Genomic DNA, 13,870 nt, shown 5'->3' with positions numbered 1-13,870 from the left:
CTACTTTGGCTTTTTTTTTTCCCCAATAGCATTTATCATCATCTTCTTCTTTTCATACATTTAATTCATGCATGCCATGTCCACGTATAAATTAGTAAGATTTTACTAGACATTGCACGTTAAACTTTGTGCATCATTACTGCCTGTATATTTGAACTTTACCACCACCAACAAACGACAGCAACAAAACCTTCTCTGACAGTAATGTCTCCCTGTTAAAAGCATTCATTTGTTAAATGTATCTATTTCAATCGTGCCACAATTTTGGAACCCCGCTTTTGCTTCTCTTTGGTTTTCACGTACTACTAAATTTGAGAAATGGAGGTGGCTTGGGCTTTAAGAGAGCCTGCATAGGTCAGGTGGTCTTGGTCCCCTCTTGGCCACAGAGAACCAAGGAAGTGGACTCTGCAACATTACATGGCACTTGCAGGCTGCTAGGTCCCAGACCCCAAATGCCTCCTACCCCAAGCTTCCTCCAAGATATGTTCTTACAAAGCACATTCCTTCCCCTTTGCTCAGTTATCCCATAATACTCCTGAGTAGGGGTAGGGGTAAAAAAAAAAAGGGAAAGTGGGAAGGATTACCCAGGAGTGCAGCCTGTGATACTGTGATTTATGATAAGAAATATATATTTGGTCTTTGTCCCATTTCTGGCACAGAGCCCCTAAAACCCTTAGAGTTTCCTAAGTGAGGAGAGCAACAAAGGTGTCTTTCGTTATGTTGATGAGGTGACTGTGAGGTTCTGGACTGGTTGTCATTGGAGCCAACCAAGGGATTAGGGGGTTGGAACTTTCAGTCTCACCATCCCCACCGCCTACACCAATGGTCAATGATTTAATCAATCATGACTGTAAGCAAGTCTCCATAAAAACTTAAAAGGATGGGATTTGGAGAACTTCTGGGTTGGAGATTCAGGAAGAATTGTGCACTCAGAGAGAGGAGGGAAGCTCCACTGCCCTTTCCCCATACCTTGCCCTGTGCCTCTCTTCCATCTGGCTGTTCCTGAGTTCCATCCTTTTATGATAAACCAGTGACCTAGCAAGCAAAACTTTCTCAGCGTTTTTGTGAGCCACTCCAGCAAATTAATCAAACCCGATGAGGGGGTTGTTGAAACCTCCAATCTAGAGCCAGTTGACCAGAAACACAGGTGTTAGCCTGGGCTTCGACTGGTCTCTGAAATGGGGGAGGTGGCAGTCTTGTAGACTGAGCCCTTAAACTGTGTAATCTGATGGTATCTCTGGGTAGACAGTGTCAGAATTGAGTGGAGTTTTGTTGAATTCTCAGACTCCCAGCTGGTGCCCCCAAGAATTCCTTGTTAGTGTGGGGACCGCCCCGCAACACACACACCTAGCAGTGGCGTCCAAGAACCCTTTTACAGGCCCAGGTATGAATGCTGCCGTGAAAACTATCACAGCAAATGGGCACCCGCCCTCTTGGGGTTTTGTGGCTGTGATGGTTCATTTTATGTGCCAATTTGGCTAGGTTGTGTGCCCAGTTGTCTGGTCAAACACCAGTCTAGATGTTGCTGTTGAAGGAAACCAGAATATATTGCCCCCAAATATGCCTCTTTGACATAAAAATTACTTCGTGCTAAAGGCGTTTTTACCAGTAGGTGCAAGAGGGATGCTCTGACTCTCCCCTTTTTCTTCCTGAAAGCAGGAGATAAGACCTTCATATGGAAGATGTGTCCACCTCCTACCAGAAGGAACGTAACATTCTTATCATCAAGGATGGGAAGTTAAGACTTGGAAAATTCTGTAAAACGGACCTTATTAAAATAATTCCTGTCTTTCCACAGTTTAGTTACTTTTCCACGGTCACCTCTTTGCTCAACCTGGTATAGAAGCATGTAGGTTTTACCACTTCTTTGGCAGAAACATGAAAAACAAAGCTATGTATTACTTAGAAATCTATCTCAAAATGATAAAGAAGATCAAGGGAGTGACAAACAAAATTTGAAATAATTACTTCTGGGGTAGAGAGGGGGATGGGATAGAGAGACACACAAAGGCTTTCAAAGAGTTGATTGTTGCCATAGACTGAATGTTTGTGTCTCTCCGCATCCCCAACCTGCCAAATTCATAGTAATCCTAGTTTGACGGTATTTGGAGGTGGGGACTTTGGAAAGTGCTTAGGTCATGAGGGTGGACCCCTCATGAATGGCTTGAACACCCTTGAAAATAGACCTGAGTGAAAGACTTGTACTCAGAAATAAAACACTGATGAAAGAAATCAAAGATGACATAAACAGATGGAGAAATATACCATGTTCTTGGATTGCAAGAATCAATATTGTGAAAATGACTATACTACCCAAAGAAATCTACAGATTCAATGCAATTCCTATCAAACTACCAATGGCATTCTTCACAGAATTAGAATAAAAATTTTTACAATTCATATAGAAACACAAAAGACCCCAAATAGCCAAAGCAATCTTGAGAAAGAAAAATGGAGCTGGAGGAATCTGGCTCCCCGACTTAAGCTATACTACAAAGCTACAGTAATCAAGACAGTATGGAACTGGCACAAAAACAAATATAGATCAGTGGTACAGGATAGAAAGCCCAGAGGTAAACCCACGCACATATGGTCACGTAATTTGTGACAAAGGAGGCAAGAACACACAATGGAGAAAAGACAGCCTCTTCAGTAAGTGGTGCTGGGAAAATGGGACAGCTACATGTAAAAGAATGAAATTAGAACACTCCTTAACACCATACACAAAAATAAACTCCAAATGGATTAAAGACATAAATGTAAGACCAAACACTATAAAACTCTTAGAGGAAAACATAGGAAAAACACTCTTTGACATAAACCACAGGAAGATCTTTTTTGACCCACCTCCTAGAGTAATGAGAATAAAAACAAACATAAACAAATGGGACCTAATTAAATTTTAAAGGTTTTGCACAGCAAAGGAAACCGTAAACAAGATGAAAAGACAACCCTCAGAATGGGAGAAAATATTTGCAAATGAAACAATGGACAAAGGATTAATCTCCAAAATATACAAACAGCTCATGGAGCTCAAAATCAAAAAAACAAACAGTCCAATTAAAAAATGGGTGGAAGAGGGAGGGTGACGCAAGAGGGAAGAGATATGGGAACATATGTATATGTATAACTGATTCACTTTGTTGTAAAGGAGAAACTAACACACTATTGTAAAACAGTTGTACTCCAATAAAGATGTTAAAAAAAAAATGGGTGGAAGACCTAAATAGACATTTCACCAAAGAAGACATACAGATAGCCAAGAGGCACATGAAAAGCTGCTCAACATCACTAATTATTAGAGAAATGCAAATCAAAACTACAATGAGGTGTCACCTCACACCGGTCAGAATGGCCATTATCAAAAAATCTAGAAACAATAAATACTGGAAAGGGTGTGGTGATAAGGGAACGCTCTCGCACTGTTGATGGGAATGTAAATTGATACAACTGCTATGGAGAACAGTATGGAGTTTCCTTTAAAAAACTAAAAATAGAACTACCATACTACCCAGCAATCCCACTACTGGGCATATACCCTGAGGAAACCATAGTTCAAAAAGAGTCATGTACCACAGTGTTCATTGCAGCACTATTTACAATAGCCAGGACATGGAAGCAACCTAAGTATCCACTGACAGATGAATGGATAAAGAAGATGTGGCACATATATACAATGGAATATTACTCAGCCATAAAAAGAAACAAAATTGAGTTATTTGTAGTGAGGTGGATGGAACTGGAGTCATACAGAGTGAAGTAAGTCAGAAAGAGAAAAACCAATACTGTATGCTAATGCATATATACAGAATAAAAAGGAAAAAAAAAGGTACTGATGAACCTAGTGGCAGGGCAGGGATAAAGACATACACATAGAGAATGGTCCTGAGGACACGGTGGGGAGGGGGAAGCTGGGGCAAAGTGAGAGTAGCATGGACATATATACACTACCAGATGTAAAATAGATAGCTAGTGGGAAGCAGCAGCATAGCACAGGGAGATCAGCTCGGTGCTTTGTGACCACCCAGAGGGGTGGGATAGGGAGGGTGGGAGGGAGGCTCAAGAGGGAGGGGATATGGGGATATATGTATGCATATGGCTGATACACTTTGTTGTACAACAGAAACTAATACAGTATTGTGAAGCAATTATACTCCAATAAAGATCTATTAAAAAAGAAAAGAAAATAGACCCCAGAGACCTCTCACACCTTCCACCATGTGAGAACACAGGACAGATGTCATCTGTGAAACAGGAAGTGGGCATTCTCCAGACACCAAATCTTCTAGCGCCTTGCTCTTGGACTTCCCAGCCTCCAGAACTGTGAGAAATAAATATTTGTTGTTTATAAACCACCCAGTCTATTCTTTTATAGCCACCTGAATGGTCTATGGCAGTAATATTCTATTTCTTAAGATCTAAGTATCTCTCTCTCTCTCATTCTGTGTGTGTGTGCATACATACACACTGTTATTAATACATAAAAGATTCAATAATTTAAAAAATCTTAGAAAAATAAAGTAGGTCTTGTGACCCAGCAATTTCACCCCAAGGTATTTACCCAACAGAAATGTGTACGTATATTCACCAAAAGACATGAACTGGCTCCTTCATGGAAGCTTTAGTCCTAATACCTCACAATTGGAAACTACCCAAATGCCCATTAGTGGTTGGATGGATAAATAAATTGTGTCACATGCACACAATGAAACGCTATAGAGCAATGAGAATGAACGAACGAAACCTCCACATGGCAACATGAATCAATCACACAACCTTGTTGCTAAACGAGAGGAGTCAATCACACAAGAGTGCATTCTGTGTGATTCCATTTATGTCAAGTACAGAAACAGGCAAAACTACTCAATGCTGTTAGAAGTCCCTTTCTCCATGGGAGAAAGGTTGAGACTGGACAAGAAGGGTGCTTCGGGAGCTGTAATGCTGTTTTTTGATCTGGATGCTTGTGCATGTGCTTTCAGTTTGTGAAAAGGTACTGTGCTGTACCTTTATGATATGTGAACTTTTCCTGTATGTATATTATGCTTGAATAAAGGTTTTGTTAACATCTTTATTGGAGTATAATTGCTTTACAATGGTGTGTTCGTTTCTGCTTTTGAATAAAGTTTAATAACAAAGTCGGGTGAGAGGATGTAGAAGGTCAGGGTGGTGGTGGGTGTGCTGTTTTCTATCACGGGGACAGGATCAGCTCCTCGGATAAGGTGAAAACTGGACGGAGACCCTGAGGGAGTTCACTGTGCAAGTATCTGTACACCCGGAGGAAGAATATTAAGAATATTCTGATGAAGATAATGGACACTAGTGACGATTAGATCAGTTGTGATACCTGAATCCTGGAATGCTAAGTAGCCTTAGAGACTGGGAAATGTGACACTGACATGGGAGAAAACTGATGATTATAAACAGCACAGGCTTCCCTGGTGGCGCAGTGGTTGAGAGTCCGCCTGCCGATGCAGGGAACGCGGGTCCGTGCCCCGGTCCGGGAAGATCCCACGTGCCGCGGAGCGGCTGGGCCCGTGAGCCACGGCCGCTAAGCCTGCGCGTCCGGAGCCTTTGCTCTGCAACGGGAGAGGCCACAACAGTGAGAGGCCCGCATACCACAAAAAAATAAAATAAAATAAAATAAACAGCACAAACTGGATGACACATAGCATTTGTAATAGCCACAATTTAATTTTTCGAGTATGTAAATACACATAAAATGAAAAGAAAGAAAAAACAAAGAATACGCTGGTGAGGGCTCACTGAGCTTGTTTTAGACAATGAGCTCCTTGAAGATGAGGACCTGGTCCGCCTTGATATTCCAGTGTCTATCTCAGTACCTAGCACGTTGCTAACCTAAAAATTGAATAATTTTCTTCTGTATTATTCCAGCTGCTCCCAGGATTTCCTTCTGGCTTTTAGAGACTTTTTGTTTTGGCCTCGTGGTCTCTTACTTTGCTCTTTGCCCTTCCTTCTTTTGAAAAGGAGGGAACAAATTGTGAGGCGTGAAATAACATGTTTTCGTCCATCCCAGTGGCAGAGCTGGCCTCCTCCTTTCTGTCTAAGCTGTTGCCAAATGATCCCAACACCCCGTCTCTCAGCCTAGCAGAGCCTCCTGATTGGAAACCACACATTTTAAAATTTACCCCCAACTCGACCCCTCCCAGTGCACACACCTTGTCCCATGGAACCTAAGGGGCTCATCTCTAGTGAAGCACTTACACACATCACTGTGACGCTTTGTTTGCCTGCCTCGCTCACTTACAAGCTGAGCTGTTCTGGGGTCAAAGCACATGACTCTGACTCTTACCCTATAGTCTTTTTAAAAATTAATTTTTAAAAATTTAATTGCACTGTAGTCTTTGAAAAGTGCTGGTTGAAGGGGTGAGTCAAGGTTAAGAGAATCAAGAAAGGCAGACTTGGGGTTGGGAAGTTTGTTGATGGCTCTTCAATAGGGTAAGAATTGGTACTAGGAAAATAAGAGGCAGGGACGTCTAGTTTCAAAGCAAACAACAACCATCCCCCAAAAAATCAGAATCAGAAAGAAAAAGAATGCTAACCGAGGCAGCAAAGATGCCAAACCCGCAGAAACCAGCCATAAGTTAACCGCTGTATTAGTCAGGGTTCTCCAGAGAATAAGGCGAAGGGGGGGTGGAGGGAGAGAGAGAATATTTATTTTAAGGAATTAGCTCACAAAATGTGGGGACTGGCAAGTCTCGAATCTGTAGGGTAGGTCAGCAGACTGGAGATTCAGGCAAGAGCTGATATTGCAGTTTGAGTGTGAAATCCACAGGGCAACAGGCTGGAACTCAGGAGGGTTTCTATGTTATTAAAGTCTTGATGAGAATTCCTTCTTTTCCGGAGACCTCAGTCTTTTCCCTTAAGATCTTCAACCGGTTGGATGAAGTCCATCCACATTATGGAGGCTAATGTGCTTTGTTCAAAATGAAATAACTCATCCTACCTTAGAAGTACCTTCACAGTGTAGGGGAGGCATTTTTTTTTTACCTCTACCCTCTTAGGGTTTTCAGCTGGGTCTGCAAATGGACATAAGACAGAGTAGCAGGAGAAAAGCATACAGACTTACTTAGTACAAGTTTTACGTGACGTGGGAGCCCTCACAAGAAAATGAAGACCCAAAGAAATGGCCAGATCTATGTGCTTTTATACCAGATAGAACAAAAAGAGGTGATTGTAGAAAAGTAACTGAACTGTGGGGAGCTAAGGAAAGAAAGGAATTATTTTAATAAGGTCTGTTTTACAGAATTCACTAGGTCTGGGTCTTGTGAGTGGAAACTTTGCTTCATTTTTCTTCATAGAGCTTCTCACCACTTAATATTCTTATTTCTTATCTGACTCACCCTCTTCCTCACAACTTGAAAACAATAAAAAAAAAAGATGTCTTCTTTTTATTCACTGCTGTATCTTCAATTCCAAGAAGAGTGTCTGGTACATAGAATGTGCTCAAGAACACCGGTTGAATGAAAGAATGAAACACTTTGCTCCCTAAATGAGTAGTATGATGCAAGCTGTTTGTGAAAATGAAACAATTCTAACGATGGCTGATGAGCAATGTCCTGTAAAAGTTTCCTCTGTGTTAAGTAAAATGAGAACAGGGAATTTCTGAGGTAAAATTAAATGTAGCTTAAAAAAAAAAAAAAAGTAGTTGGCCAATGGAGCAATGGAAAAAGCATCCGCCTCAGCATCAGCAGACTTAGACTGGAATCTGGCTCTGCCACTTGGCAGCTGTGTGCCACAAGCAAGGCTCAGTCTCTCTTGTTTCCACTTCCTCATCTGTATAGTATCTGGGGATACTATTACAGGGTGGTTAATGAGTGGGTTAGGCCAGTGTACAGATGAAAATGCTCAGAACCAGTATGTGAAAAAAAAAAAAAAATGATACCACAAACTTTCATCAATTTCTAAGGCGAGGGAAGGCTTTGCAAATCAAGCATCCCCACAGAACTTTCTCTACGTCCTCCTGCAATTTAAATTTTATTTTATAATCATACCTCATCTTTAAAAAAGACACCCATCTTCTCTAATTCGTTTTCTCCTCAAGCAACAACACTTTGTTTTATGTTGTTGAAATATGTAAAATTCACCCTTTCAAGCTTTACAATTCAGTGGTTTTCATTACATTCACAAGGTTGTGCAACCATCATCACTCTATAATTCCAGAACATTTTCATCACCCAAAAAGAATCTTCACACCCATTAGAGTCACTCCCCATTTCCCCCTCCACTCAGCTCCTGGCAACCACTAATCTGCTTTGTCTCTTTGGGTTTGCCCAGTGTAGACATCTCACATAAATCCAACCAGACAATATGTGGCCTTGTGTGTCTGATTTCTTTCACTTAGCATAATGTTTTCAAGGTTTATCCATGTTGTAGCATAGATCAGTACTTGATTCCTTTTTATGGCTGGATAATATTCCACTGTATGGACATGCCACGTTTCATTTATCCAGTCTTCAGTTTATGGATATTTAGGTTGTTTCCATTTCGGGGCTATTATCAATAATGCTGTTATAAGCATTTGTGTACAAGTTTGGTGTGAATGTATGTTTTCAATCCTCTTATGTATTTAGGAGTGGAATTTTTAGGTCATATTTAACTTTCCTACATTTAATTTTCATTTATAAATATAGTAACTCCATATTTAACTTTAAGAGGAACCTTGCCAATTTGTTTCCCACAGCAACTGCACCATTTTACATTCTTGCCAGCATTGTATGAGGGCTCCAATTTCTCCACATCCTCATCAAGTATTTACTGTTTTATTACTTCTTATCATTTTCCCTCACGCACATTAATATTGCAGCAGGCCTGAAAACTATTTAAATTAAAACAAAAAATTTCTATGACACTCATATATTTAAAAATGACTCCAAGGTCATTTTCTAATTATTCCTGGCAGAGAATATTCAGTATTGCAGCTGCCTTGGCTAGCGAGGGATCAATGCACCATCACACCGTTTCTTACAGAATCCCAGGACAAAAAACCACTTCGGGAACAAATTCCTGTCTTAGAGAGCTGCCCGGAGTAGGCACAAGAGTAACATTTGAGGGTATATGCCTAGTAGTGGGATTGCGGGGTCATATGGTAGTTCTATTTGTAGTTTTTTAAGGAACCTCCATACTGTACCCTGAGAAAACCATAATTCAAAAAGAGTCATGTACCAAAATGTTCATTGCAGCTCTATTTACGATAGCCAGGACATGGAAGCAACCTAAGTGTCCATCAACAGATGAATGGATAAAGAAGATGTGGCACATATATACAATGGAATATTACTCAGCCATAAAAAGAAATGAAACTGAGTTATTTGTAGTGAGGTGGATGGACTTGGAGTCTGTCATACAGAGTGAAGTAAGTCAGAAGGAGAAAAACAAATACCGTATGCTAACACATATATATGGAATCTAAGGAAAAAAATGTCATGAAGAGATTAGTGGTAGGACTGGAATAAAACACAGACCTACTAGAGCATGGACTTGAGGATATGGGGAGGGGGAAGGGTAAGCTGTGACGATGTGAGAGAGTGGCAGGGACATATACACACTACCAAAAGTAAATTAGATAGCTAGTGGGAAGCTGCCGCATAGCACAGGGAGTTCACCTCTGTGCTTTGTGACCACCTAGAGGGGTGGGATAGGGAGGGTGGGAGGGAGGGTGACGCAAGAGGGAAGAGATATGGGAACATATGTATATGTATAACTGATTCACTTTGTTGTAAAGGAGAAACTAACACACTATTGTAAAACAGTTATACTCAAAAGATGTTAAAAATAAAAAAAAAATTAAAAAAAAAAAGTAACATTTGAATAGCTCTTCATCTGCATTTCACGTTTTTTTACTCTCACTGTCCCACTGCGGGCGGTCTAGCCCTAGGTGGAACCCGGGCCGCCTGTGTGGGTTTGCAGGCGCAAACCCTTAGCCCAACCTCCTCCCTCCGGCCCCGCCCCACCAGGCCCGCCCCTCCGCCGACATGCCCCCCCATCTCGGCGCTTTGGGGCTGAGGGAAGAGGAGATGAATGTTAAAGAGGGTCTGCGGCCAATCCGCGTGCGTCTCCGGGAAGCGGCGCTCCACACTGGCAGAGTAAGTCTGATGACGTAGCCACTCTCCAATCCGCATTCTGGGGGCGGGACTCAAGTCGGGCGGTGCAAGGCAGGAAGAGGAGACCGCCGGGTGGAATCACGTCACCTGGGACTAGAGCCGGAAGCTACGTCTGGCAGTGAGCGCCCCCCAGCACCTAAGGCTGCGATGGTGAGTGAGGACGCATGCGCGGGACTACGCGCCGGGGGTTCAGTGTCCCTGCCCCCCCATCTGTTTGGTCGCCCAGTCCTGAGCCTGCACTCCGCCCTCACCTCCTATCCGTCCCGGGACCGAGAGGGAATGGAGATGGAGGGGTGGCGACGTAGGGGGTTGAGCAGGGGTCGGTGGGAGGGTGTATAGAGGCTGGGGAGTAATCTGAGGGGGAGCGGCGGGCCACAGGTGGAATTGGAGACCGGGCTGAGGGGAGTTGTCCGTGGGGTAGCCAAGGTGGGGTGTGGAAGGCCGGTGGAGCCCAGGGGCAGAGAGTAAGGACTGACGGAGGCTCAGGAAGATCAGTGTTGAAGGCCATGTAGAGGGAAGAGGGTCTGGAAGGGCCCTGGCTGGGGAGAGAGGCCTGGGGGGCCATTGTCAAGAGAGAGACTCGGGTTTGCCAAGGGCTGTCCTCCTAGCCTGCTGCTCACGGATTGCATCTTTACCCACTAGACTTCTGCACTGACCCAGGGGCTGGAGCGAATCCCAGACCAGCTCGGCTACCTGGTGCTGAGTGAAGGCGCAGTGCTGGCGGTGCGTTCTGGAAAAGGGAGGGGGGGCTCCTCCAATGATGCCTTCTAACGTTGCCCAGTTTAGCCTGATTTGTCTCTGTTCTTGACCTTTACCTGGTATCATGCCTGGCATATAGGAATTAAATTCAGGAATTAAATCAATTAATCTAGCTCTGGAATCTTAGTCCCGTAACTGTTTTGAGGTAAAAGAGGTTTACTGACTTTACCAAAGTCAGACTAGTTACAGGTTTGTTGATAACTGACATTACCTGAGTTATTCTTGAGTATGTCTTCATTTGGTATTTATTGAAGAGACTTGGTATTTTGTTCTGCAGTACAATATAGTGTCAGCTCTCTAGAAGTTTTCCATCTAGCTAGAGAGACAAGGCTTAAGGTTAAAAGTTCAAAGTATTGCACGTGGTAAAGATAACTGAAGGAGTCCAGAGAGTGAAGGATTCAGCCCTTCGTGTTATAACTTGTGTTTTGGCAAGGAAACTTTCTTGGAAGAGGCAAGAATTCAGCTGGCCTTAAAAGATGGATGGTTGTGAACAGGCAGAAAAGAAAGAGCATATTCAGGGCTGGGAGGTGGACATATTTGCAGGAGTGTGACATCAGCCTGTCTGAATTGCTGGTGGGTTTATGTTGAAAAGATTTGGAAATGTTTGGGGGAAGAAGAGGATATGGTAAGGAAAGATCTGATTGTGGAGGACTTTCAAGGCTGGGTTAACACCTGTGGATTAATCTTGGGGGGTAATAGGAGCTTTGAAGGGTTTTTGAACAGAAACATGAGCTGATGAAGTGATTGAGTGGAATTGTTCTATTAGGTGTAAAGATGAGCCGGAAGGGGTGGGATTCAGAAGCAGGGATGCTGTTGCTGAAATCTAGGTATGAAACAGCTGGTGGCAATGAGAAGGAGCAAGGAGAGAAGAGATTTTTTTTTTTAATTTTTTAAAATTTATTTTTGGGTGTGTTGGGTCTTCGTTTCTGTGCAAGGGCTTTCTCCAGTTGCAGTGAGCGGGGACTACTCTTCATCGCGGTGCGCGGGCCTCTCACTATCGCGGCCTCTCTTGTCGCGGAGCACAGGCTCCGGACGCGCAGGCTCAGTAGTTGTGGCTCACGGGCCTAGTAGCTCCGCGGCATGTGGGATCTTCCCAAACCAGGGCTCGAACCCGTGTCCCCTGCACTGGCAGGCAGATTCTCAACCACTGTGCCACCAGGGAAGCCCAGAGAAGAGATTTTTAAAGGAAGAATCAATACGTCTTCGTAATGACTAGAGATAAGTAATAGAGGAGATAACTTTTCCATGCTGTAAGACTTTGAACTCAAGCCTAGAATGATGGTGCCCTAACAAACAGGGACTTCAGAAAGGAAGTTGATTGGGGAGGGGGAGAGGTAAGGGGAATTTTGGTGGCTCAACTTTAAACACATGAGTTTGAACTATAATGCTAGGAGTTATTCTAAGCATCTGCTAATATGCTCTCGTAACCCTCACAACAAGCCCATAAGATAGGTATTGTTGTCCCCAATTTACAGATGAGGTAACTGAGGTACAGAATGTCCAAGAGAGCAAAGAGTGCTGAATTTGACTCAGTGGGAGGCCCATATTGAGGAGGTAGGAAGAGGAAGTTGAGAGCATCACGAGAAAAGAGGAAGCCTAGGTGGCTGTGACATCATTACCCAAGCGCTAGGTAGTAGGAAGGGGTTCAGGGACAAAGGGGATGTTTATGTTTCAGATTCTGCAGACAGGGCAACAAACGGGAAGACTGAGGAAAAGACGGCGCCTGGAACAAGTCTGTGGTGGGTGGGCACTGGTGTTTGAGAATGTGGTTCTATCAAATTAAGTGGGAACAGGGAGAGAAATCAAGAGTCAGGGATTAAGGAAAACAGCGTCAGGAAAGAAATGGATGAGAGTCACTGCTTCCCAGGAGGAAGCCCGGTAATTTTAAGGATGACCAATAGGATGGCATCAACAGAGGCAACAACATCACAGGGCAGTTTTTAGGTGGGTCTTTCCAAAACCGGGGGTTACTTTGGGGTATTGGAAAGTGGTTACAAGTGCTAGAGCCAAAGTGTCCTTGGAATTTTCTCCCCGTTCTGTCCCCTAATTCCTGCCATGTCCCTCCTCTGTCTGCGTGCAGTCATCTGGGGATCTAGAGAATGACGAGCAGGCAGCCAGCGCCATCTCTGAGCTGGTCAGCACGGCCTGCGGTTTCCGGCTGCACCACAGCATGAACGTGCCCTTCAAGCGCCTGTCGGGTGAGCCCCTGGCCCTGGTGACGGTGTTGGGGGGGGTGCTGCTCCCCGAGGCTTCTCTGCTCAGGGAAGAGCACCTGTCTCCTACCAGCCGCCCACCACCTCCCCGGGTTCCCTGGTTCTGGCCACGCTGTTCCCCTTGGTATTCACCCCTGCACCAGAATTATGAGAAAGCAAGAGAAGGAAGGGGATTTAATGTGGAGCCCTCCCATCTTCACATCTCTGAGCTTGGAACTGTCCAATTTCTTTGGCTTTGGAGCCCAGCCAGTTTATGTGTGACCCCCAGGGAGGCCTTCGCACCCCACTAACTCTCTGCTGCCTTCCCTCTCCCGGGGCGGGGGAAGGTGTGTCTCCCCTCCAGTGGTCTTTGGAGAACACACGCTGCTGGTGACCGTGTCGGGACAGAGGGTGTTTGTGGTGAAGAGGCCGAACCGAGGCCGGGAGCCCCTTGACGTGTGAGCCTGCCAGAGGCCGAGGGGCAGAGGTGGATGGGGCCGGGAGCCTCTGTGACGAGGAAGACGCAGACCTCTCCCCGCCTCTCTCTTGACTGCCGTTAGAACTAAGGCTGTCTGCTCACCCACTTCCCCACCCCTACCGGGAAGGGCAGAGGCTTGGGGAGTCTGTACGATGTTAAGGAGAGTGAGGGCGAGGGGGCCTCCCTCTCCTCATCTTCCCTCCTAATAAACGTGAGTCTGATGTTTCCCAGGCCCAGGGATTTGTCGTGTGTATTGGGGGAGGAGGGTCACACCCCATGTGTCTTCCAGCTTCTAGGGCCTCAGCCCAGAGGAGTGGAGC

At 44.4% G+C, this 13,870-nt stretch overlaps 1 protein-coding gene across 3 annotated transcripts; it reads left to right on the top strand.

Moving 5' to 3' along the window:
* Nucleotides 1-9,979: 9,979 nt before the first annotated feature.
* Nucleotides 9,980-13,782, top strand: LAMTOR4 (late endosomal/lysosomal adaptor, MAPK and MTOR activator 4). Of its 3 annotated transcripts, none has more exons than XM_059037097.2 (4): nucleotides 9,980-10,271; nucleotides 10,764-10,844; nucleotides 12,961-13,078; nucleotides 13,437-13,782. In XM_059037097.2, the coding sequence occupies exons 1-4, from the start codon at nucleotides 10,269-10,271 to the stop codon at nucleotides 13,532-13,534; spliced, it is 300 nt and encodes a 99-aa protein (XP_058893080.1). In that variant the 5' UTR covers nucleotides 9,980-10,268; the 3' UTR covers nucleotides 13,535-13,782. The 3 variants fall into 3 exon arrangements, with proteins under 3 accessions (XP_058893080.1, XP_066868199.1, XP_066868198.1); XM_067012097.1 differs by lacking the exon at nucleotides 9,980-10,271 and adding an exon at nucleotides 10,282-10,414; XM_067012098.1 differs by lacking the exon at nucleotides 10,764-10,844 and having other exon boundaries at nucleotides 10,156-10,271.
* The last annotated feature ends 88 nt before the right edge of the window (nucleotides 13,783-13,870 follow it).

This window comes from Kogia breviceps, chromosome 14 (assembly GCF_026419965.1).
Source record: "Kogia breviceps isolate mKogBre1 chromosome 14, mKogBre1 haplotype 1, whole genome shotgun sequence".
NCBI lineage: Eukaryota > Metazoa > Chordata > Mammalia > Artiodactyla > Physeteridae > Kogia > Kogia breviceps.
The sequence above is the reverse complement of the archived record's forward strand: the minus strand, read 5'-3'. Positions and strand labels throughout refer to the sequence as shown.